Source organism: Nycticebus coucang, chromosome 4 (genome assembly GCF_027406575.1).
Source record: "Nycticebus coucang isolate mNycCou1 chromosome 4, mNycCou1.pri, whole genome shotgun sequence".
In the NCBI taxonomy this organism is placed as follows: Eukaryota; Metazoa; Chordata; class Mammalia; order Primates; family Lorisidae; genus Nycticebus; species Nycticebus coucang.
Window position 1 is genome coordinate 142,857,214 of NC_069783.1, and position 24,558 is coordinate 142,881,771.

The following is a 24,558-nucleotide window of genomic DNA, read 5'->3' on the forward strand; positions in this document are numbered from 1 at the left end:
AGCACCGGCATCAGTTCAAACACACGTGTGGTGAAAATCATGGCCCCCATTCCCCAAAGCAGAGGTCACCCAAAAGTGGGGTGCCTCCTAGGGAAGTAGCGAGACACCCCCCCAACTTACGGGGCACTCACTCTGGGTCGGTTCTGTGTTCAGCAAAGTGCTCGAAGGGAAGCTCATTTAATCACAGCCGTGCTCTGGGCTGAGTGTCACAACTGCCCTGTCCCTGTCTAACAGGTGAGGAGACCCAGGTGCAGAGAGCTGAAAGGCAGGACACTCCCGAGCACCTTCTCTTCTGCTCCCACCTCTGTGGTCTGACCCCTGAGAATCCTGCTCAGGCTCACCTCACCCTTGGAGCTCTGTGTCCCTCAGTTGATCCCAGCCCCATGCCCAGGGTTGTAACCCTGAAAAGGAGTTTATTTCCATGGCCCCTACTCGCAACTGTCCTCAGGGTCCCCGGCTGAGCCCTCTCTCTAGTGGCCGGCTCCCTGCACTTCCTGACTCCTTCCCAGCCCATTGCTGCAGCTTCACAGAGACGACAGCAGGGCCCATGACCCAGTCTCCTTCACCTTTGTGCTCCGGGTGCCCCCACCTCACCCTCCTCCCAGCCCTGCTGCTGGCCCCTGCGGGGAAGGGCAGGCCCCCAGGATCCATTTGAGCCCATGGGGGTGTGTCGGGGACCCCTCCTAGATGAACATCTCTCTGAAGGGATGTGGGGCATCTTAAGCCAGGAGAGCTAAGGTCACCGATGACCTAGGTAACTGAACAGAGCAGTGGACAGACAACTGGTGAAAGGCACCTGTTCAGACCCAGCTTGGTGGCCCACACCTGTAATCCCAGAACTCTGGGAGGCCGAGGCAGGAGGATCACTTGAACCCAGTTCAGACCCAGCTTGGTGGCCCACACCTGTAATCCCAGAACTCTGGGAGGCCGAGGCAGGAGGATCACATGAACCCAGTTCAGACCCTGCTTGGTGGCCCACACCTGTAATCCCAGAACTCTGGGAGGCCGAGGCAGGAGGATCACTTGAGCCCAGTTCAGACCCAGCTTGGTGGCCCACACCTGTAATCCCAGAACTCTGGGAGGCCGAGGCAGGAGGATCACTTGAGCCCAGTTCAGACCCAGCTTGGTGGCCCACACCTGTAATCCCAGAACTCTGGGAGGCTGAGGCAGGAGGATCACTTGAACCCAGGAGTTTGAGACAAGCCTGAGCAAGAGTGAGACCCTGTCTCTATAAACAATAGAAAAACTAGCCAGGTGTTGTGGCAGGTGCCTGTAGTCCCAACTACTTGGGAGGCTGAGGCAGGGGGATGGCTTGAACCCAGGAGTATGAGGCTACAGCAAGCGACGATGATGCCACTGCATTTTATCCCGGGTGACAGAATAAGACTCTGTCTCAAAAAAAAAATTTCAGATTTTCATCATTCACTAATTCTAACTCCTTCGTGCCCTCTGCTTTACCAGAGGCCCCTTTCCAGCCTGGCCCTCTGCCTTTCCCCAGGTATTCCTTCTACAGTCCACATAGGTGCCAGTGTGTTGGACAAGCAGCATAAGCCTTGGGGCTATGTGGGTGAGGCTGGACTGGGAGGCAGTTCTCCCCAGCTCTGGTAGCCCCAAGCCCCTGGAGATGCTGGCGGGTAGACAAGGAATTGGGGGCTGTAGGGCACTTCAGAGGGGACATGGTAATGGAGGGGCCCAGGGCAGGGGTGACAGAAGGCACGCAGGGAGGGGCTTTCAGAGGAAGAAGCATTCAGCTTGGAGAGGGATTCCTCCTCTCCTGCCAGAGAAGTGGCTCCTGGACCTGCTTTGCCTTTTGGACATTGGGTGGGCCCTGGGTCACCCCATTCCCCAGACCCCATGGCTTGGGGCACAGCGTGAGATGAGATCACTCCCCAGCAGCTCCCAGCCTCCTCTGCCATCTGCTGTGGTCTCCCAATGTCACCTCCCATATGTCAGGCCTTCCCCTGAGGGAAGCTGATGGACAGTTGGGATGTGTGCGGGCACACACCTCCTAACAGGCAATGCAGACCCTTCCTGGCCTCTTCCCCTTCATTCAGTGCCTCCCCAGCATGCAGGGCCACCAGCCACTTTTCTGAGCCTGCGCCCCTGGGCTGCTGTCAGCAGTCTCCCCCCGAGTCTTTTAGGACACATGGAGTGTGTCAGAGCAAAGCAGGCCCTGGGCTCTCTCTTCCCCATTGGATGGATAGCACCCCTGGCCTGAGGGTGCCCTGGACCTCTGAGCACTGGAGGCCATAGCCTGGCCTGTCTCACTGGGCAGCTCTTGGGAACAAGCACATTTTGTCCTAGGCCCTTCGCTCTCTGGGAAGGCTGGCTACAGCAGCCAGGAGACTCCGCTGGGATAGCCCCCACCGCAGTGGCCTCATCAATAATGGATCGAGTGGAAGGCGGGCGGAATTACTGCTGCAGAGGGCCCCAGGCCTGAGAGGAAAGGCCCACACCCCACTTGTTTGGAACCCTCTTCCCACGGCCACAGTGAAAGGCAGGTTTCTCACTCAAAGGTTTCTCACCCACAGATCCCCATGCCCCACTCTGGGCTGGAGCAGGGCTGGAGAACAGCTGTACTGATGGCCCAGTTCTCTGATCTTGCCCCCAGCTCCCTGTGGCTGACAGATGACGGGTAACAGATGACAGATGATGGATGGAGGTCACATGGCCACCTCCTGGTTGAAGGGAGCCCTCGTCCAGCCTCCCAGGCTGGTGGGGATGCGGGTGCAGGCAGGGCAAAAAAGGAACAAGAAACAGCCCCAGAATCTGAGCCGGCCTCCTGGAAGTCTGAGGCAAGAAACCCGGCTGCCTGCATAGAGCCATGTCCAATGGTCCTGCCTGACCTCACAACATCCGAGAGACCTCACAACATCCGAGAGCACCGAGTGAGAACCCGGGAGGCTGGGCTCCAGTCTGGCCCCCCACTTCCTGCTGTGTGACATAACCCCTGTCTCTTGCTGGGGTTATGGCTGGGTACCTGGCAAGGGCTAGGTGGATGGAAGGTAGGAAGATGGGGCACCCTCATGGCAGGGCTACTGTGCCCACCTGTACAGCGCCTTTGGATGAATTATTAATAGAAAAAGGCACCCAAGCTGACCATGGTGGCTCATACCTGTAGTCCTAGCACTCAGGAAGGCCAAGAAGGAAGAATCACTTGAGCTCAGGAGTTCAAGACCAGCCTGAACAAGAGCAAGACTCCATCTCTACTAAAAATAGGAAAATTAGCCAGATACATGCCTATAGTTCCAGCTTAGGGCAGCTGAGGCAGTGGGATCACTTGAGCTCAGGAGTTTGAGGTTGTGGTGAGCTATGATGGCGCCCTGCACCCTAGATGGGGTGACAGAAAGGAGTCTGTCTTAAAAATAATAATAATAATAATAATGCCATTCTTTATGAAAACGTGGAATTGCCTTATTATAACCCACAAATTCCATTCATTCCATTCTGAGATCTAGTTCCAAAAGAATTGAAAACAGGGACTCAACAAGCACAGTGTTTTATTATAATTAGTTTTAGCTTCTGTAGCAAAGTACCATAGTGTAGGTGGGGCTTTGTGCATATGTGTATGTTTTAAGGTCTTATTTTGTCACCCAGGCTGGAGTATATTGGTGTGATCATCACTCACTGGAACTTGAGAACCTCTAGGTTCAAGTCATCCTCCCACCTCACCTCCCTAGTAGCTGGGACACAGACGCGCACCACCACACTCAGCTAATTTATGATTATTTTTGTAGAAACAGAGTCTCACTATGTTTCCCAGGCTGGTCTTGAACTCCTGGCCTCAAGCAGTCCCCCTGCCTTGGCCTCTCAAAATGCTGAGATTATAGGTGTGAGCTATTGCGTTTGTTTTTTAAATATAACAGCTTTATTCAGACATAATTCAAATAGTGTACAATTTCAAATGTACAACTGAATGGATTTTAGTATATTCACAAGGTTGTACACCCATTCCTACAATCCAGTTCAAGAACATTTCATAACCCTCCAAGAAATTCCATACTCATTAGCATGAACTCCTCAACCTCTCCTCCCTGCCCCAGGCAACCACCATCTCCTTTCTGTCTCAATGGATTGTCCTAAAGTCTATTTTTTAATTTCTTTTTTTTTTTAATTTTTATTATTATTATTTTGTTTGTTTAGCAGCCCCGGAATATGTGGCTGGCACCCTAATCAGTGAGCTATAGGTGCCCATCCAAGTCTAATTTGTTGTTGTTGTTGTTGAGACAGAGTCTCCCTATGTCACCCTCAGTAGAGTGCTGTGGCATCACAGCTCACAGCAACCTCAAACTCTTGGACTTAAGCGATTCTCTTGCCTCAGCCTCCCAAGTAGCTGGGAGGCTACCACAACACCCGGCTATTTTTTGTTGCCGCTGTCATTGTTGTTTTTAGCTGGGCTGGGCTGGTTCAAAACTGCCAGCCTTGGTATATGTGGCTGGCACCGTAACCACTATGCTACAGGCACTGAGCCCCAAGTCTATTTAAGCAATAGCTACTGGGGCTCAGTGTCAGGGGACACCGGGGGGGACATTTGTGATAGTGGATGAACCTACATTGACTCATCATCACCCAAAGTCCATAGCTTACATTCTATGGGTTTGGATGAATGTCGATGACATGTACAACTTTCGTCCTTTCTTTTTTTCTTTTTTTTTTTTTTTTTGAGACAGAGTCTCACTATGTTGCCCTCGGTAGACTACGGTGGCGTCACAGGTCACAGCAACCTCCAACTCCTGGGCTTAAGCGATTCTCTTGCCTCAGCCTCCCAGTAGCTGGGACTACAGGCGCCTGCCACAACGCCCGGCTATTTTTTTGTTGCTGCAGTTGGCCCCAGCCAGGTTCAAACCCGCCAGCCTTGGTGTATGTGGCTGGTGCTGTAACCATTGTGCTACGGGCGCCAAGACAGGATATACAACTTTCTATTTATCCTGTCACCTGTTGGGGGTGTTCATTCCCATGTCCAGGGTTTTGAGGCATCAGGTTCTCTCCAGCAGAGGGGACTGTTGGGTCCCAGCCCCTCCTGCCTATATGGGGAAAGGGCTGCCTTGGGGAAGGTTTACTGGAACGTGGCCTGGCCTTTAGGAGTCACCTGGGCTGTTGCTGAACGGGTGTGTGTATGTGTTGTTTCGGTTTTTTGTTTTTTTGGCCGGGGCTGGGTTAGAACCCGCCACCTCCGGTATATGGGGCCGGCACTCAACTCCTTTGAGCCACAGGCGCCTCCCATTGTTTCAGTTTTTAAATAAATGTATAGACCCTTAGAACCATACTCAGAAAATGAGGAAAATTGAGGGGGAACATCATCCAGATAAATCCCACTTGCCTGTCCTATTTTAGGTTCAAGATTTTAAAATATTAGCATCTATTGGGGGAGATGGAAATGTTTATTACCTAATTGTAGTAATGGTTTCAAAGTGTATACAGGCTCATGCCTGTAATCCCAGCACTCTGGGAGGCTGAGGCAGGCGGATCACTTGAGCTCACAAGTTCAAGACCAGCCTGAGCTACAGCAAGACCCATCTCTAAAAATAGCCGAGAGTTGTGGTGGGTGTCTGTAGTCCCGGTTACTCGGGAGACTGAGGCAAGAGAATCACTTGAACCCAGGAGTCTGAGGTTGCTGTGAGCTATGACCCCACTGCACTCTACCAGGGGCAACAAAGTAAGACTCTGTCTCAAAACAAAAAAAGAAAACAAAACTAAGTGTGTACAGATGCTAAAACTCATCAAATTGCACCCTTTAAATATGTACACTTGAATTATACCTCCACAAAGCTGTAAAAAATAAAAACAAAAATAACAGCTATTGGTTGTTCTAAATTGTAAGATAGACATTTTCATTATAGAGAATTAAGAAAAGCATAATGATCAAGAAAATAAATGCCACCCACTGCTTGGAGATAGCCGTGGAGCCCTTGGTGAACCCCCTCCACCTGCTGAACCCGGGGCAGCCTCAGGACCGTACTGCCTCCCGCCTCCACAGTGAAACTCTGGGGCCACCCATCTGATGCCAGAAGCACCCAGTGTCCTTCCATCTGCGGGCACAGCAGTGTCAGCTCAGGGCTCTGCCCTCCTCACTAAGTCCCCTCAGACTCCTGGATCCCTGTCACCTCCCTGGCCAGTCCCTTCTCTGTCTCTCTGCTGCTACTTCCCTCTTAGTCCAGCCTCTGCCCTTTCTCTACCATCCTCTTGCAGGCAGGGAAGAATCTCCTGCCCTGTGGCTATGAACAGCTATTCACTGGCGACACTTCAGTTTCTGTGTGTGGTCTGATTGCTTCTGGGTGAGCCCTAGGTACCTGCAGCCTCGCGTGGGCACACCTCCTCATCCAGGGCAGTCCGCAACCCATGGTCAGCCCTGTAGCTGGCCCTCCCTCGTTCTCGACACCCTCTCCATCTGTAAGCCCCACAGCTCTACTTCCAGAATGGTCCTGGAACTCAACCCTTTCTTTTTTTTTTTTTTTTTAATTTGGCCGGGGCTGGGTTTGAACCCACCACCTCCGGCATATGGGACTGGCGCCCTACCTGCTGAGCCACAGGCGCTGCCCAACTCAACCCTTTCTTTCAGGCACCTTGCTTCTACTCAACTCTGGGTCACCAACACCTGCTACCTGGACAGCTGCCACAGCCCCCAGCTCTTCCCTTGCTCCTGCCTCTCATCTCCACCTCCCCAGAGCCCAGCAGGCTCCCACTGCCTCCCACACAGCCCCACCCAGCAGCCAGCATGGCTATTTAAATTTAAATTCATTTCTTCAGTTGCCCTAGCCACATCTTAGGTGCTGGGTGATCCCACGGGGCAGCTCATGGCTGCAGGGGTGGTTGTGCACATTACAGAACACACCCATCATGCTGGAAAGTTCTATCTGATCGTGTAGGCTTGGGCTTTCCCATGCATTAAGAATAAAACCCAAGCTTCTTACAGGGCTACAGGGCCCTGCCTCACCTCTGATCTCACTTCCAAGCACACACACTGTCCTTCAAACACTCCTACAACCTTGAAGTCTCCTTGTCCTTTAGTCTCCCTGTTTCTTTCCTTTTTTGTTCCTTTTTTTTTTGCAGTTTTTGGCCGGGGCTGGGTTTGAACCAGCCACCTCTGGCATATGGGGCCAGTCCCCTACTCCTTTGAGCCACAGGCGCTGCCCCTTTTCTTTTTCTGAGACAGTCTTAAGCTGTCCCCCTGGGTAGAGTGCTGTGTCATCACAGCTCACAGCAACCTCAAACTCTTGGGTTTAAACGATTGTCTTGCCTCAGCCTCCTAAGTAGTTGGGAATATAGGCACCCACCACAACGCCCAGCTATTTTTTTTGGTTCAGTTGTCGTCGTTGTTTGGCAGGCCTGGGCTGGGTTCGAACCTGCCAGCTCTGGTGTATATGGCTGGTGCCCTATCTTCTGAGCTACAGATGCTGAGCCTGTCTCACTGCTTCTTTTTTTTGTAGAGACAGAGTCTCACTTTATGGCCCTCGGTAGAGTGCCGTGGCCTCACACGGCTCACAGCAACCTCCAACTCCTGGGCTTAAGCGATTCTCTTGCCTCAGCCTCCCGAGTAGCTGGGACTACAGGCACCCGCCACAACGCCTGGCTATTTTTTGGTTGCAGTTTGGCCGGGGCCGGGTTTGAACCCACCACCCTCGGTATATGGGGCCGGAGCCCTACCGACTGAGCCACAGGCGCCGCCCTGTCTGTTTCTTATCCTCAGAACCAGCTTAAGTGTCACTGCAGCACCCCCCTCATCCGCAGCACGGCACACACACCTCTGCTGTGGCCTGGCTCTGACTGCCTTATCATTCCCTTCCCCCACCTGTGTCTCCCTCCTTGGGCTGTGCGCCCTCCAGGCCACACACGGGTTTGCTCCGGTGCCCTTGCACCTTGTAGCACTTGGGGGACATGCAGGAATGAGACAAATAGGTCTGTGTCCTTGCAGAGTTTAGATCTAGCTAAGACAGACACCAAATGTAGGATTACAGAGTTCAATGTATGTCTGTGGACCTTGTGACTCTTCTTGCTCCTCTGGGAGTGGGGTAGATGATAAGACAGCTCTGCAGGAATGGGCCAGAGGCTTAGGGTGGGAGCTCTTTCTGAGGAGTCCTAAGGATGGAGTAACGTCCTTGGGACCAGAAGAGGATGCCCCAAGGGAGAAAAAGCCATTGTCTGGACATGTCCTTGCACCCAACAACCAGCCATTTGTTATGACAAGAGAACAGAGCCTGTAAACTCAAACCAAACAACTTCAGAGTTTCTGAAGTGACTTTGCTTGTGTATAGTATAAAATATTTAAAGTGTGGCTGAGCTGGACTCTATGAACCAGAGAAAGTGACTTCTCACTGACAGATGAACCACCCCTCCAGAGTATGCCCCTTTCTTTCCCAGGCATTTGGTGGTACTGTGAGCCCCGATGAGTCCCCAAATCCCCCTGAAAACTAAGAGGCCTGGTCAGCAAGGGAATAAAACAGTTTGTGTTTTTAGGATTCTTTCTGCTAATGGCCAGCAAATGGGGGTTCTGGAAGCCTGGGTTTTTGCTTTGCCTGGACCACTCACTAGGGGACCTCAGCAGGTCACTGGGAGAAGGCAGCTAATACTAACCATGACCCTGTGAAGTCAGGATTTATTATACTCACTTTAAAGAACAGGCCACTGAGGATGAGAGCTCTGCTCAGAATCACAGTGCTTTCTGCCCCACTGCCCCAAAGTCAGTATCCTCATCTCAGTATCCTCCTCTGCAAAATGGGCATTTTACAGCCTGCCCTGGCAGGGAAGAGGATTGCTTGCTCCAAGACAAAGTGGCAGCAGGTGGGAAAGGCCTGCAGAGGGCAGCAGTGAGCTGTGCAGAGGCCACCCTGCCTAGAAGCCAGGCCTCAGCGTTTCAGCAGCACTCACCTTCTCCTAGGGTGCTAACATTAACAGGCCACCTTATTGGACTGTGTTCTGTGTGTGCCATTTTAAACATGGCACTCACATTTTACAGAGGAGGACAGAACCGAGGCTCACAAACTTGAAATTGGTGAACTGCGTGGCTTTTGAATTATATCTCAATAAAGCTGCTATATTACAAAATAAAAACCGACCAGGAGCAGTGGCTCATGCCTGTAATCCCAGAACTTCAGGAGGCTGAGACAGGAGGGTCACTTGAGACCAGACTGGACAACATAGTGAGTCCCATCACAGGTCACAGACTGATTCCAAGCCTAGCCCTGGGATCTGTTCCTTTAGGCTGTGTAAAAAAGCCTGTGCTCTGGGTGGCACTGGAATTGAGGGCAGGAAATGAACCTTTTACATCCACGCAGGGACAACAGGCCTGGGAGGTGGATGGTCCTATTCTCATTTTAATTCCCAGGAAACCAAGGCAGAGAAAGAAAGGTAGTCAGGAGACTCAAGCCCAGTTCTATTGCCAAATCCTGTTTCCGTTCTTCCCCTTCACTCAGCAGCCTGGTTTGGGTATTTTCAATTTTTGCCCTTTGGGGCTCCCTACACAGTGCTGTCTCCCATGTGTCTCAGATCTCTGGATGTCCCTAGAGAATGACCAATTATTTCACTCCCTGTCACTGGGGGTGTCCAAGTCTCCCACTCAGTCCTGTGGGTCAGGGTGAAGGCTGGTGATTCCCTTAGAGGGAGACTAACCCGGTAAGTTCTGACTTGGGCAGTCCCTGGAAAAGCTACGCTGGTTTCTGAGCTTACGAGAGGCCAGGGCATAAACACACAGCTCAGGACGCAGGTAGGCAGGGGTGGGTGTAGGGTGACCTCGGGAGAAATTCCTATTTGTTATCCAGCATGTCGTGTCTCTACGACAATCCCTTGAGGCGGTGGTTGCTTCATCATCCAACCAGGGATCCAATCCATATCACCAAAGGTCTGTTGGACACAGAGGCTGCTGGCGTTGGTGATCCAACCTGCCGGGTCCCGGCCCCTAGCGTGCCCACCTCTGACGGAAATGAGGAGCCAGGTGTTCCTGTTGCCAGGACCTCTGGCCTGGGAAGGTCTCTCTGTACCAGAGGAGCCGGTTTTATTTTATATGGTGGATTCCTGGGCTGCGAGTTGGAGAGTCGGTGTCGCCGCCGTCGGGGCCTCAGTTTCCCCAAGCGCGCAGGGATGGAGAGAAGGCAGCAGGTCGGTGGGGGAGCGGCCTCCGCGGCGCCCTCGCGGTTCCCGCGGCGCGGCCCCTTTAAGAGGCCCGCCGGCTCCGCCAGTCGCGCCGCGGCCACCGCCCCCCGGCCCACCCCTTCCTGCGGCGCGGAGTGCGGGCCGGGCGGCAGCGCTGCGAGAGCGGTCGGGCCGACCGTAGCGCCGGGGGAGGCGGCGGCCGCGGGGCTGGGGGGGCGTCGCGGGAGCGAGAGGAACGGAGCGCGGGCCGCCGCCGCGGGGTAGCGCTGCGGCCCCGAGCCTGGGACAGCGCCGCCCCGCGCCGCGGAGACCGCACACAATAGCGGCGCGCGCAGCCCCGCGCCCTTCCCCCTGCGCGCCCCGCCCCCTGCGCGCGCCCCGCCCCGCCCCGCCCCGCGCCGCCTCACCTGCCGCCCGGGAGGGGGCGGGCATTGTTCGCTGCCGCCGCCGCCGCTGCTGCCGCCACCGCTGCGCCGGGCCATGGGGGCCGCCGGGCACCCGGGGCCTGGCCTGGCGAGGCCCGCCGCGCCGCCGCTGAGCGCGCAGGTGAGGCCGGCCCCGCCATGGTGGACTCCGTGGGCTTCGCGGAGGCGTGGAAGGCGCAGTTCCCGGACTCGGAACCGCCGCGCATGGAGCCGCCGCACATGGAGCCGCCGCGCATGTCGGTGGGCGACATCGAGCAGGAGCTGGAGCGCTGCAAGGCCTCCATCCGGCGCCTGGAGCAGGAGGTGAACCAGGAGCGCTTCCGCATGATCTGCCTGCAGACGCTGCTGGCCAAGGAGAGGAAGAGCTACGACCGGCAGCGCTGGGGCTTCCGGCGCGCGGCGCAGCCCCCCGACGGCGCCGCCGAGCCCCGCGCGCCCCTGCCGCGCCCGCAGCCCGCGCCCGCGGACGGAGCGGACCCGCCGCCCGCCGAAGAGCCGGAGGCCCGGCCCGACGGAGAGGGCTCCCCGGGCAAGGCCAGGCCCGGCGCAGCCCGCAGGCCCGGGGCCGCCGCGTCGGCGGACCGGGACGACAGGGGGCCCCCCACCAGCGTGGCGGCGCTCAGGTCCAACTTCGAGAGGATCCGCAAGGGCCACGGCCAGCCCGCGGCGACGGACGCCGACAAGCCCTTCTACGTCAACGTGGAGTTTCACCACGAGCGCGGCCTGGTGAAGGTCAACGACAAAGAGGTGTCGGACCGGATCAGCTCCCTGGGCACCCAGGCCATGCAGCTGGAGCGCAAGAAGTCCCAGCAGGGCCCCGGGCAGGGCGCGGGGGACACGCCCAGGCCCGCGTACCGGGGGCGCGCCTCGGAGAGCGGTTGCGGCGTCGACGGCGACTACGAGGACGCCGAGTTGAACCCTCGCTTCCTGAAGGACAACCTGATCAACGCCAATGGCGGAGGCAGACCCCCTTGGCCGCCCCTGGAGTACCAGCCCTACCAGAGCATCTACGTCGGGGGCCTGATGGGGGATGGGGAGGGCAGGGGCCCCCTCCTGCGCAGCCAGAGCACCTCGGAGCAGGAGAAGCGCCTCACCTGGCCGCGCAGGTCCTACTCCCCCCGGAGCTTTGAGGACTGTGGAGGCGGCTACACCCCGGACTGCAGCTCCAACGAGAACCTCACGTCCAGCGAGGAGGACTTCTCCTCCGGCCAGTCCAGCCGCGTGTCTTCCAGCCCCACCACCTACCGCATGTTCCGGGACAAGAGCCGCTCACCCTCGCAGAACTCGCAGCAGTCCTTTGACAGCAGCAGCCCCCCGACGCCGCAGTGCCACAAGCGACACCGGCACTGCCAGATTGTCGTGTCGGAGGCCACCATCGTGGGCGTCCGCAAGACCGGGCAGATCTGGCCCAGCGATGGAGACGGCGCCTTCCATGGAGAGGCAGGTGGGTACTCGGGCCGCCATGTACGGGCGCACCTGTACCAGGGCAGAAAACCACCTGGGGGTGGGGGCGCGAAAGGGGAAGTGGTGGAGAGAGGAGTGGGTGGTACTTTGGGGAGTGATTTTTGTTCAAGTGCTGGTCTGCGCCTGATGGAACTTCAGCACCTCTTCCCTCCTGAATGCAGATTCTCAGTACTTGGAATGGCATTGGGTTGGAGGGGGAAGATGGGAAATGGCTTGTTCCTTTAGTCCGAGGAGGGCGTCTGCTTCTTGCAGGTACAGCCTGTGAGTTAGGTAGAATGCCCTGGGTGGTAATCTCCCTGCCCTGTAAGCAGTGAGGATGGTGTAAAGCTGGAGTCATCTCTGCTGCTTGGATTGGTTGCTTTTAGGAGATCCTGATTGGTATCCTGGGCAGTCCCCCACCACCCAACAATTCCTTTCCTCGATAGCTGCTTCTAGGTCATGAAAGGGTCAGGCTCTCTTGCTAGCTGCCAGCCCAGAAAGCAAGTCATCACAGGTGAAAATAGAAATTAGAAGGAAGTGAGGTGACAGGCAGTTCTGACTCAGTGGTACCCGGAGCTTCAGGGGGGTAAAGATTTTATCCAGAGCTGAAGCAGAGCCACACCCGTTGTGATTCTCCTTGGCTTTCTTTGATGGGAGTCGTCTCTCCCCATCACTTACTCACCCACAGGTTCCTCCATACATGTTAACCCAGCCCTGTTTGCTGAGTCTCCAGTGTGCTTCAAAATGATCACCCACAGGTGCTTATTTGGGGCTCCCAATCCATGATCAGGCCCTGGCCCTAGGATTAAACCTCGGGTGCATACAGACAGCATTTGTCTGTCTGGAGTGCAGGCACCATTTGTGTTTGGGGTAAGAAAAGGGTGGGCAGGCTGGGGTGTGTGAGGCAGTTGGGAATCCCTTGGAGTCCTGGCCCCTGTTGGGCTGATCTGGTTTTCTGCTCCATTGATTTTTCTTTTTCTGCTGATGAAGTTGGATGTGCTCTGTTTGTCAGAATCCTCTTGAAACAAGTGGGGCTGTTTTTGGCTGTGTGGAGCTGCCTTTTAGCGACCAGCACTCTGTCCTGTTTGTATTAGGTACTTCCAGTTTGTAGCTGGGGTTGGCTGGGCTCAGACCTGCAGCCTCATTCCCTAAGTCCCTAGTGGGCGGAGATGGTTGTCATGTTCAGCAGCCTGCTTTGCTGGTACATCAGCTCATTTGGGGGGCTGGAGGACTGCCTTGTGGTTTCTGGGCACCAGCCTTGTCCGGCCAACTGTGGGCCAGCTTGAACTGACCCCTCAGCCCCATGGTGTGAGAGAATGTTGTTAATAAAGAATAAAATGAGAGGTTTTCGTGGAGACCTGCGATCTGAAATGGTATTCTCTTGCTGGTGGGAATTCTGGGTTTCCAGAAAGTTGGGGCCCGGCCTTTCCTCCATAGATGTGGCCATGCTGCCCACCACTTCATCAGACCCCAATGCAAGTCAGCAGGTGAAAATAGGAACCGTGGTTCTCAACCTTCCTAATGCTGAGACCCTTTAATACAGTTCCTCATGTTGTGGTGACTCCCAGCCACAAAATTATTTTCATACACCTGTATTTGTACTGGTGATGTATTTGTGATGGTTTTAGGCGACCCCTGTGAAAGGGTTGTTTGACCCCCAAAGGAGTAGCGACCCACAGGTTGAGAACCACTGAATTAGAAGGAAAGGTGGCCTGGAGCCTGGAGTCACACAGGTTCTCAGGAGTCACACAGGTTCTCGGGAGCTCACTGAGGGGTTAATTTTACCCCTTGGACCCAATTGCAGGACTTTCTGGATCCTTCGCTGAATATCCCGAAGGTTCCATGTTCTCTTTCCTAATAGGTTTTGTCTTTTCCCTAAGACACTTGAGGATTAAGGTTATTTAAACATCATTTAAAAGAGATTACATTTTTCCCCTCAGTTTTTTTATAAAGGCATAATGTTTCGAGGGCACTTACAGGTTCACAGCAAAATTGACAACCGCACAGCCACCAGAGAGGTGCGTTTGTTAGAGCTCATGAACCTGCTTTGACCCATCATTATCACTTCAAGTCCATAGTTGACATTCTGGCTCACCATTGTACAATTCCGCCCCAGTTTGGATCCTGTTAGGTTTTTAAGCTCCTAGTGGTTTTAGCCCTGGGAGCCTTTACACTCTGCCCAGCCATCTCCTCTGATGTTTGACCATGTGTGGCTGGCAGGAAAAGAGGGTTCCCGCGCCGGCTCAGCCATCTGTCTCTGTCCAACTATTTACTGATGTTCTTTAGATGGCTGTGGAGCCTGCTAGGCCGAAAAGGAACAGTGAGGAAAATCCCGCTGGGGTGAGGGGGTGGAAGTCAGCCTAACGCTTTGCAGTGGCAGACCTGGCAGCCTGGCTCCAATCACTTCATAGTTAATCCGTGTCATGAGTGAGCTGTCCTGTTTCTGAGTTGAGGGCCCCTGATATTGAAGGAAAGGAGGTAAAACCATCATATGCTGCTCTTTGCTAGGTGTGGGTGCCTGATGCACGGTCTTTCACGGGATGCCTGCTGACAAAGTGGAGACAAAACTATGATGTGACAGCTGGGATTCCCAGGCCCTGTGTGAATATAGAGCCATTCTTTTTGGAATGTGGTGGTTGTGCAAGCTCTCTTCCCTGCACCGTCCAGGGATCCTTCCAGCTCCTTGCACCCAGGGCTTGCCTATGGGGTAAGACATTTGGCTATGAGCCCTGGTATGTGCAAGCCCTTCTCTTTGGATCGTGTGGGCCCCTTGAAGGGAAAGTGTGGTCCTTGCCTCTTGGGAGCTTATAAGTTAATGGGAGGGATGCGTGTATTCATGTTCAGAGGGGAGTGAAACCTGGGGGGCTTCTGGAAGCATCAGGACTGGACAAGAAAGACCCTTGATCAACCAGCATAAGTCCAAAGTCAGAAATTGGGGTGAGCCTTCCGCCCTGAGGAGCAGTATCAGCAAAGGCTTGGGGGCACCCCCATCTTCCCTGTGATTCTGAATTGTATTTTTTTTTTTTTTTACACATATGATTTCCCATTTTAACCTTTTTTTTTTTTTTTTTTTTTTGTTAGAGACAGAGTCTCACTTTATTGCCCTCGGTAGAGTGCTATGGCATCCCCCAGCTCACAGCAACCTCCAGTTCCTGGTCTTAGGTGATTCTCTTGCCTCAGCCTCCCAAGTAGCTGGGACTACAGGCACCTGCCACAATGCCCAGCTATTTTTTTTTTGTTGTTGCTGTTGCAGTTGTCATTGTTTAGCTGACCCAGGCTGGGTTCGGACCCGCCAGCCTGGGTGTACGTGGCCAGCACTGTAACCACTGTGCTATAGGCACCCGCCACAACACCCGGCTATTTTTTTGTTGCAGTTCAGCTGGGGCCGGGTTTGAACCTGCCACCCTCGGTATATGGGGCCGGCGCCCCATTTTAACCATTTTTAAACATTCACAGAGTTGTGCAGCCATCATCCTCATCCCTCTCTAAAACTTTTTCATCTTCCCCAGCTGAACTCATTAAACAGTAACTTCCGAGCCCTTGACAGCCACCATTCTTCTTTCTGTCTCTGAGTTTTTGATTCCTCTGGGTATTCACCTAAGTGGAATCCTACAGGATTTGTCTCTTTGTGGTTGGTTAATTTCCCCGTACTCATGTCTTCAAACTTCCTGCCAGTGGTAGCCTGGACAGTGTGCTTTTTGAAGGCAGGAATCTCTGGTTCACTTCCAGGTCTCCCACGGAGCCTGGCTCCAAGCCCCACACACAGCATATACAGGAAGGTCCCTTCCTCCTTTTCCTTTTCAAGGCTCATGGGGTCAGGACTGGAAAATTGTGCTGGTCTCTGGGAAGTGACTTGTCAACTCCTCCCAATTTTATCCCTGTATTTTAATTTTCCTTTCATAGGACCTCCGTGAGCCTTTTTGGGGGGGAGAAAGCTAGACAACCCAAGATCCTTTCTCTGTCTCTCTCTCTTTTTTTTCAAGAGGCTTCAGACAACAGCTATTTATTATTTCTCACAGTTCTCCGGTTGGCTAGGCAGTTCTGATCTGAGCTGACTTGGGTGAAACTGTAGCATAGGGAAGCCTCACTCCCATATTCTCTGATGATAGGCTGTTTGGTGAGGGGTGGGGGGCTCTCCTATACATTTGTCCTGTACTTGGCTTGGGGGTCAGGCAATGCACCAGACATTTCTCCTCCTTCTATTATTATTTTTAGTTGGCACCCATAATAATCATGTGTATTTGTGGAGGTAACAGTATGATATTTAGATACATACGTGTAACATATAATGATCAAAGTGGGATATTTTAGCATATTTCTCACCTCAAACATTTGTCGTTTCTTTGTGTTTTAAAGAGACAGGGTCTTGCACTTGTTCAGGCTGGTCTGGAACTCCTGAGCTCACGGGCTCCTCCTGCTTCAGCCTTCTAGAGTGCTAGGATCACAGGCGTGAGCCATTGTGCCCGGCCTTTGTGTTGGCGGTTTGAGGAATTCTCAGTCCAGATGTGTGGCCCTGTGTGCCCCTCTGTCCTTCTCCAGCATCAGCTGTGAGATGTGACCTTCACATCTTCTGTTGCTTCATGCCCTGTGTTTTCGCATTTTATTAAGCAGCTTAATTTGCCCTTTGGAGTCTGGCGGTGTGTTGGCGCCAGAATGACCATTGCTTTGTTTTCCCCTTGGGTGACGGACTGGACTGGCAGCCAGTTTGAGTGAGTAACTGGGCAGTGAAAGGTCACCCAGGGCCAGCGTCAGCTCCTCAGTCATCTCTATAGACCAGAGCCCTGTGGCTGCCTCTATAATGAACACAGGCACCTCTGCGGGAACAGAGGCAGAGTGGGCAGATCTGGGTGGGGCCCGAGACCGCTGACGTCACCAGTGGGATGGCAGCAGAGTCTAGATCACATTCTACGAGGCTTCCCCAGCTCAGGGAGGTTGTCTAGTTTGGGGAACAGAAGGAAGCATCCCGAAACATTTCACTAAAGAAGGACCTGAGGCCTGCTGGGATCGCTCCCGCCTGTAATCCTAGCCTTTGGGAGGCCGAGGTGGGTAGATGGCCTGAGCTCATGAGTCTGAGACCAGCCTGAGCCAGAGCAAGACTTCGTCTCTAAAAACAGCTGGGCGTTGTGGCGGGTGCCTATAGTCCCTGTTGCTTGGGAGGCTGAGGCAAGAGAATTGCTTAAGCCCAAGAGTTTGAGGTGGTTGTGAGCTGTAATGCCAGGGCACTCTACCCAGGGCGACATAGTGAGACTCTGTCTCAAAAAAAAAAAAAAAAAAAAGGAAAGAAAGCTGGGTGGGAGTGCTAGTGATTTGAGTGGGTCCAGTAGAGGGACATCCCTTCCCTATGCCGCCTTTTTTCTTCTGGCTTCTTTTTTTTTTTTTTTTTCAGATTAATGTGAGGGTATAAACAACTAGGTTACAGGGTTTGCATTTGTTACACAGAGTCCTCTGTGTCCTGTCTACACTCAGGAGGCGTGCCATATACCCTTACATTGTTCCCATTAGGTAGGAGCACACCCCTCCCCCTCCCTCCTCCCCTCTCACCCCCTTCTTTCTTCTTCCCCCCAAATTGACTTGAGTTTTTCCCTTATGTGGGTGTGTGTCATTAGATCATCTACTGGCTTCATTTGAGGATTGAGTACATTGGATACTTGCTTTTCTGGTTTTTTTTTTTAATTTAATTTAATTTTTTTTTTGTAGAGACAGAGTCTCACTTTATCACCCTCAGTAGAGTGCTGTGGCATCTCAGCTCACAGCAACCTCCAACTCCCAGGCTTAGACGACTCTCTTGCCTCAGCCTCCCAAGTAGCCGGGACTACAGGCACCTGCCACAACACCTGGCTATTTTTTTTTTTTTTTTTTTTTTTTGCTGCAGTTTGGCCGTGGCCGGGTTTGAACCTGCCACCCTCGGTATATGGGGCTGGCGCCCTACCCACTGAGCCACAGGCGCCACCCGCTTTTCTGTTCTTGTGATACTTTACTGAGAAGAATGTGTTTCAGCTCCATTCAGGTTAATACAAAAGATGTAAAGTCTCTGTCTTTTTATGGCTGAATAGTATTCCATGGCATATATACACATCACAGTTTGTTGGTCCCTTCCTGGGTCAGTGGACATTTAGGTTGTTTCCACATCTTGGCAATTGTGAATTGAGCTGCTGTAAACAGTCTAGTGCAAATGTCCTTATAATAAAATGATTTTTTTCTTCTGGGTAGGTGCCGAATAATGGGATTGTGGTATCTGCTTCTGGCCTTAATAGTCACTTCCTTTCCTTAGTCTGGAGTCCTGCGGCCAGGAGGGCCTGTGTATGGGACTGCAGTTAAGTTGTAAGTTCTCACCCTTCTGGGAGGAGGTAACAGCAGCTTGAGATGTCCCGGCCTGCGGGTCTGCCCTGGGGTTGAGAGGGTTCCCCATCCAGAGTGGATGAATGGGCATTTTAGAAGCCTTCTCAGGTTGCCAAACAATAGGTCTGGATTTTGGCTGAGACTGCTGCTTTTTGGATCAAGGCTCGGGGTGGTGGTGGATTAAATTAACTGAACCCCCGAGGAGTTCTTGACCCTGACTGGAATGCAGCTGTTGTGGTTCAAAGAGGGTTTTTTTCCCTTTGAAAAACGTAGTTATTTTAATTAAAATACGTTATCGACGTAACATGTTATAGGCAGTCATTTTTATTGTGGTAAAATACTATATATACTGGGTGGCCATGAAGTTTGGGTGTAGTTTGTTTGCCTGCCTTTCAAATTGCACACGAACTTTACAGCCACCCTGTAGAGTAGAAAATTTTGCCATTTTATTCTTTTTTAGGTGTGCAGTTCAGTGTGGCATTAACTACGTCACATGGTGGTGCACCCATCATATCACTGTTGATTTCTACAGCTTTTACCTTCTTCTTCCCCAAACCAAACCTCGGCACCTATCCTACACTCCCCATTGCCCCTCACTCCCAGCCCTGGGAGCCGCCACCATTCAACTTTTTGTCTCCGTGAATAGTATTTCATATAGATGAAATCATATAGTATTTGTCTTTCTTTGGCTTATTTCACTCAAGTAGGGTTTGTTTGTTTGCCTGTTTGTTTCCTGAGACAGAGTCTCACTCTGTCACCTGGGCTGGAGTGCAGTGGTATCTTCAGAGCTCACTATAGCCTCCAACTTCTGGATTCAGGTGATCCTCCTGCCTCAGCCTCCCAAGTCGATGAGACTACAGATGCTGGCCACAACACCCAGCTTGTTTTTCTATTTTGTAGTAGAGACAGAGTTGCCCTCTTTCTCCTGACCTCAAGCAATCTTCCGTCCTGGGCCTCCCAGAGTGCTGGGATTATAGGTGTGAGCCACTAAGCCCAGTCTCAAGTAGGTTTTTGAAATTCCTTGGAGCAGCACTCTAATTCTGAATGCCCCATCTCTGATCCTTAACAGGTGTCTTCTCTTTAGGAAAACACCTGTTAGTGACGGCTCTATCTCCTTGGCTTACACACCCACAGTTTTGAAATGTCCCAGGGCAATCTTTTGCTGACACTGAAGCCAAGCCAGGTGTCAAATGCTTCACTGACATGTCACTGTCCTCATCCAAAAAGTCAGGGGTTAGACTGGGTCCCTGCTGAAGCTCTTTGTTTTGATTCTTTCATTTTTTTCTTTATACTTAAAAATTATTGTTACCATTATTATTATTATTATTATTTTTTGAGATAGAGTCTTATTATGTCACCCTCAGTAGAGTGCTGTGGTGTCACAGCTTACAGCAAACTCTTGGGGATAAGCGATTCACTTGCCTCCGCCTCCCAGGTAGCTGGGACTATAGGTGCCAGCCACAATACCAGGCTATGAAAAATTATTATTTTATTTATTTATTTATTATTTAAGACAGATTTTCACCATGTTGCCCTCAGTAGAGTGCCATGACGTCATGGCTCACAGCAACCTCAAACTCTTGGGCTTAAGCGATTCTCTTGCCTCAGCCTCCCAAGTAACTGGGACTGCAGGCACCCGCCACAACGCCTGGATATTTTTTTATTTTTTGGTTGTATTTGCCATTGTTGTTTGGCAGGCCCGGGCCGGGTTCGAACCTGCCAGCTCCGGTGTGTGTGGCTGGCGCCCTAGCCGCTGAGCTACAGGCACTGAGCCTTAAAAATTATTATTAACACAACTTTTCCCATCTCTTTTCTCTTTACCCTGGTTTATGCCTCCCTTTTTTTTTTTTACCAGGCCACCACCTCTCCTCCCTGTCTGATCATTCAGGGGTATTTGTTGAGCGTCTCCTATGTGCCAGGCACGGGCTCCATGGAAATTTTTCTCTTGCCTTTATTCATGGATTTGTCTCCAAAGGCCTTGTCTTTTGAAAAACAACCAAAAAAAAAAACAAACCTTAGTAACTCGAGGCGTCTTTTAAACCTAACCGTATAGCTGCCTTCTTTAACGCTGTGTTTGCAGCTATTTCCTGTTAATCCTGTGTCTGTCTGGCTTCCTTCTTCAGGATGATGGGATCCTTAAAGCAAGCACAGTGTGTCCTGCTGTGGCGTCCTGTGGGCTGTGTGGCTTCAGCAGTATTTGATGTGATGATGATGCATCTGAGCCCATGTGGGTCTGTCAGTGTCTCAGGCCCTGTGGGTGTTGGTGGGTTGAAGATGGGATGTGAAACCACCTCTGAGGTTTTAATTTGCTTAGACTCGGGCGTCCCTGCTCTGGCCCATTGAATCCCATCTACTAAGGGGCAGTGGCTTCTGGGGCCCAGCGACACCTGGTTATGTTTCCTTTTTTGCTAAGGGTTGATCATCTCAGCCTCAGAGAGCTTGTCCATTCTCAGACTGGGGCCTGCAAGTTGCTCTCTTAGCTTGTAGAGCTTGCTGCTGTGCCCTTGCAAAATGACTGTGATGCAGATAGTGGCTGGTGCCTGAGGGAAGGGCAGCTAGGAGTGATGTGCCTGCCAGGGCCTGGGTGGGGAGCCTGGGACACCCCATAACTAATGTGTGGTCAGCCGGGTGAGGTGGCTCAAACCTGTAATCCCAGCACTCTGGGAAGCCGAGGTGGGTGGATTGCCTCAGCTCACAGGTTCGAGATCAGCCTGAGCCAGAGCGAGACCTCGTCTCTAAAAACAGTGGGGTGTGTGGCCAGCGCCTGTAGTCCCAGCTACTTGGGAAGCTGAGGCAAGAGAATCACTTGAGCCCAAGAGATGCCATGGAATGACAGGGAATGACAAAGTGAGACTCTGCCTCAAAAAATGAACAACAACAACAACAAAAAACAGGCCAGCCGTGCTGGCTCACGCCTGTAAACCTACCACTCTGGGAGGCCAAGGCAGGTGGATTGCTGAGCTCACAAGTTCGAGACCAGCCTGGGGAAAAGCGAGACCCCATCTGTACTAAAAATAGAAAATAAAACTGAGGCAGGAAGATCGCTTGACCCCAACAGGTAGAGCTGTGACACCATGGCACTCTACCCAGGGCGATAGCTTGAGGCTCTATCTGAAAAAAAAAAAAAATGTGTGGTAAATAGGACTTCCGTGGAGGTAACTTTGTGGGCCCTCAAAACATTCTTGTAAAGTCCCTGGGGCAAGATTATTGTTGTAATCACATGCTCTCTACTGATGGGGTCTGAGACAAACACACAGGCCTAGGATAACCCACCCAAGGGCAGGACGCAGAGGAAGCAGCGCTGGCCTCACTCTTCAGACTGAGCCGATTCACGAGAGCAGACGGCGTGACATGCAGAGGTAAAGAAGACCTCAGTCAGCAGCTCAGCACACACGTTTTAGGCACCTGCTGTGTCAGGCACAAGACGGTGCTGAGTAAGTACCATGACACAGCCCTCCCAGCCTGTCATCTTCAGTCTGACAGGAGACAGCCACGTAAGCCTAAGTGCCACGAGAATCATCTGATCCCAGTCTTTTTTTTTTTTTTTTTTTTGAGACAGAGTCTTACTTTATTGCCCTCGGTAGAGTGCGGTGGCGTCACAGCTCACAGCAACCACCAACTCCTAGGCTTAGGCGATTCCCTTGCCTCAGCCTCCCAAGTAGCTGGAACTACAGGCACCCGCCACAACGCCCGGCTATTTTTTGTTGCAGTTTGGCCGAGGCCGGGTTCGAACCTGCCACCTTTGGTATATGGGGCCCATGCCCTATCCACTGAGCCACAGGCACCACCCACTGATCCCAGACTTTATGCAGGTCCTGGAAAGCTTCAGCCATCTAGGGACTTGAACTCCTTTTCCTTTTTTTGCAAATCTCCCGAGACACAGATTTCCTAACTCCTGATACCTGTTTCTGGGGCATTTTGCTGAAGCTCCTCCAGCAAGCTGTGCGTCCGGGGCCCAAGAAGACAGACCTTGGAAGGGCACTACCTGCCTATCCACCTTTTCCCATCCAACAATCAAGGGCCGCGAATGTCGACCTGCTGCTGACTGTGGTCTGGCGTGAACAGGTTCTGGGAGGTTGAGGTCTGGCTGGGGAGATGCTGTGGGGATGCATAGAGACAGTCAGCTGTGTGCCCTGGGAGCCAGGTGTGTGACCAGGGAGTATCAGGAAGGAGCCATCTCTAGGCAGGCCGGGAGATAGCTGAGGGTACCCGGGAAGAAGAGAGGGAGACTGGGCAGCAGTCACAGTGGGAGGCAGCTAGGGGAGCCAGGAACAGAGCAGCCCGAGGGCCTTCTGGATTCACTGGCTGTTGGCCAGAGAAGAGCTTTTGAAGATTCACTTCACTCCGAAGGCCTGACACGTTCCCTCTCTGAAAGTGCTGCTGTGGTCACCTGGTCAGCCTGTAGAGTAGAGGGAGATTCTCTGCACAGTTGGTCAGCCTGTAGAGTAGAGGCAGATTCTCTGCACTCAGCAAGGCACCAGTGAACATTCTTGACTCAGCCTAGAGGCAACATAGGTTGACCCAGTCTGGGGAAGGAACGTAGACTCTGAAGGCAACCGATCTGGGCTTGCCTGGGAGTCCCGGCTCTTGCTGCCACATGGGCTTGCAAAGGGGCTTGGCCCTCCCTTGGCCTCTGTAAGCTGGAGAGGACGGCTCCCTCCTTGGGGGGCTTCGTGGGAGCAGTGAGCGTCAGGCCTTAGCCGCCTCTTGCCAGGTCTCACGGAGTCTTCTGCTCACACGTCTAACGTCAGTTGATAACACCATTTAGCAAGACATTTTAAGGAGAAGCCTAATTTCGTGTAGACATTTCACCTACGGCCAGTGCCTGCCCAGTGGGAGCTCCGGGGAGTCCCATGGGGCTGCCGTGGGCCTCTCACCGCCTCCCTTCTCTCTTGCCTGTCCTCGTCCTGGACTTTTCGTGGAGTGCTTACATTTTATTTATTTTGTTTTTTGAGACTTCATGGATGTGGAAAGATGTAGACAATGAGCCCACCTGCTGCTCAGCTGTGTTCTGCACTCAGCAGGGTCTCTTCTCTCTCCCTCGTTTTCACTTTTTTTTTTTAATTGTGCGAAAATCCACAACATAAAATTTCCTTTCTTAGCCACGTTTTTTTTTTTTGGAGACAGTCTCACTATGTCGCCCTCGGGAGAGTGCTGTGGTGTCACAGCTCACAGCAACCTCAAACTCCTGGGCTCAAGGGATTCTCTTGCCTCAGCCTCCCAAGTAGCTGGGACTACAGGCACCTGCCATAACGCCCTGCTATTTTTTTGTTGTTGCTGTTGCAGTTGTCATTGTTTCGCTGACCCAGGCTGGGTTCGGACCCGGCAGCCTGGGTGTACATGGCCAGCACTGTAACCACTGTGCTACAGGCGCCAAGCCTATTTTTTATTTTTTGGAGAGAGAGTCTTACTTTGTCGCCCTTGGTAGAGTGCCATGGCATCATAGCTCACAGCAACCTCAAATTCTTGGGCTCAAGTGATCCTCTCATCTCAGCCTCCCAAGTAGCTGAGACTATAGGTGCCCGCCACAACACCCAGCTATTTTTAGAGATGGGTTCTGGCTCTTACTCAGGCTGATCTCAAACTTTTGAGCTCAAGCAGTCCACCCACATCAGCCTCCCAGAGTGCTAGTATTACAGATGTGCACCACCATGCCCCGCCTTAACCACTTGTAAGTGTACAGTTCAGCAGTGCTCGGCATCTATTGTTTGTTTGTTTTTTTTTTTTTTTGCAGTTTTTGGCTGGGGCTGGGTCTGAACCTCCCACCTCTGGCATATGAGGCCAGCGCCCTACTCCTTTGAGCCACAGGCGCTGCCCCATCTATTGTTTTTTTTTAAAGGCAGAATTGGGCTGGGCTCAGTGGCTCATGCCTATAATCCTAACACTCTGGAAGGCCAAGACAGGTGGATCACTTGAACTCAGGTGTTCAAGACCAGCCTGATCCAAAGGGAAGCCCCATCTCTACTAAAAATAGAAAAACTATCTGGACATTGTAGTGGGTGCCTATGATCCCAGCTACTTGGGAGGCTGAGGCAAGAGAATCTCTTGAGCCTGAAAGACTGAGGTTGCTGTGAGCTATGGTAGCACCGTGGCACTCTAGCCTGGGTGACATAATGGGACTCTGTCTCAACAACAACAGCAATGACAACAATAAAAAGACAGAACTGATGAGAAAACACTGCTTTTCTTCAGGAGGAGTTTGTCCAGTGCTGACGTCCTACCAGATGTCCAGGGAGATAGGAGGATGGTTCAGACTCAGCCCTTG

The 24,558-nt window shown here is 52.5% G+C and overlaps 1 protein-coding gene across 3 annotated transcripts in view; it reads left to right on the plus strand.

The window, feature by feature from the left end:
* Positions 1-10,558: 10,558 nt before the first annotated feature.
* Positions 10,559-24,558, plus strand: part of LOC128584221 (breakpoint cluster region protein-like) — a 42,655-nt gene continuing 28,655 nt past the window's right edge. For 2 of the 3 annotated variants that reach the window (XM_053589269.1, XM_053589270.1), the window contains exon 1: positions 10,560-11,955. In XM_053589269.1, coding sequence (XP_053445244.1) covers positions 10,650-11,955 — 1,306 coding nt within the window. In that variant the 5' untranslated portion in view covers positions 10,560-10,649. Of the gene's footprint in view, positions 11,956-24,558 lie in introns of all 3 variants that reach the window. The other variant, XM_053589268.1, reaches the window with a different exon arrangement.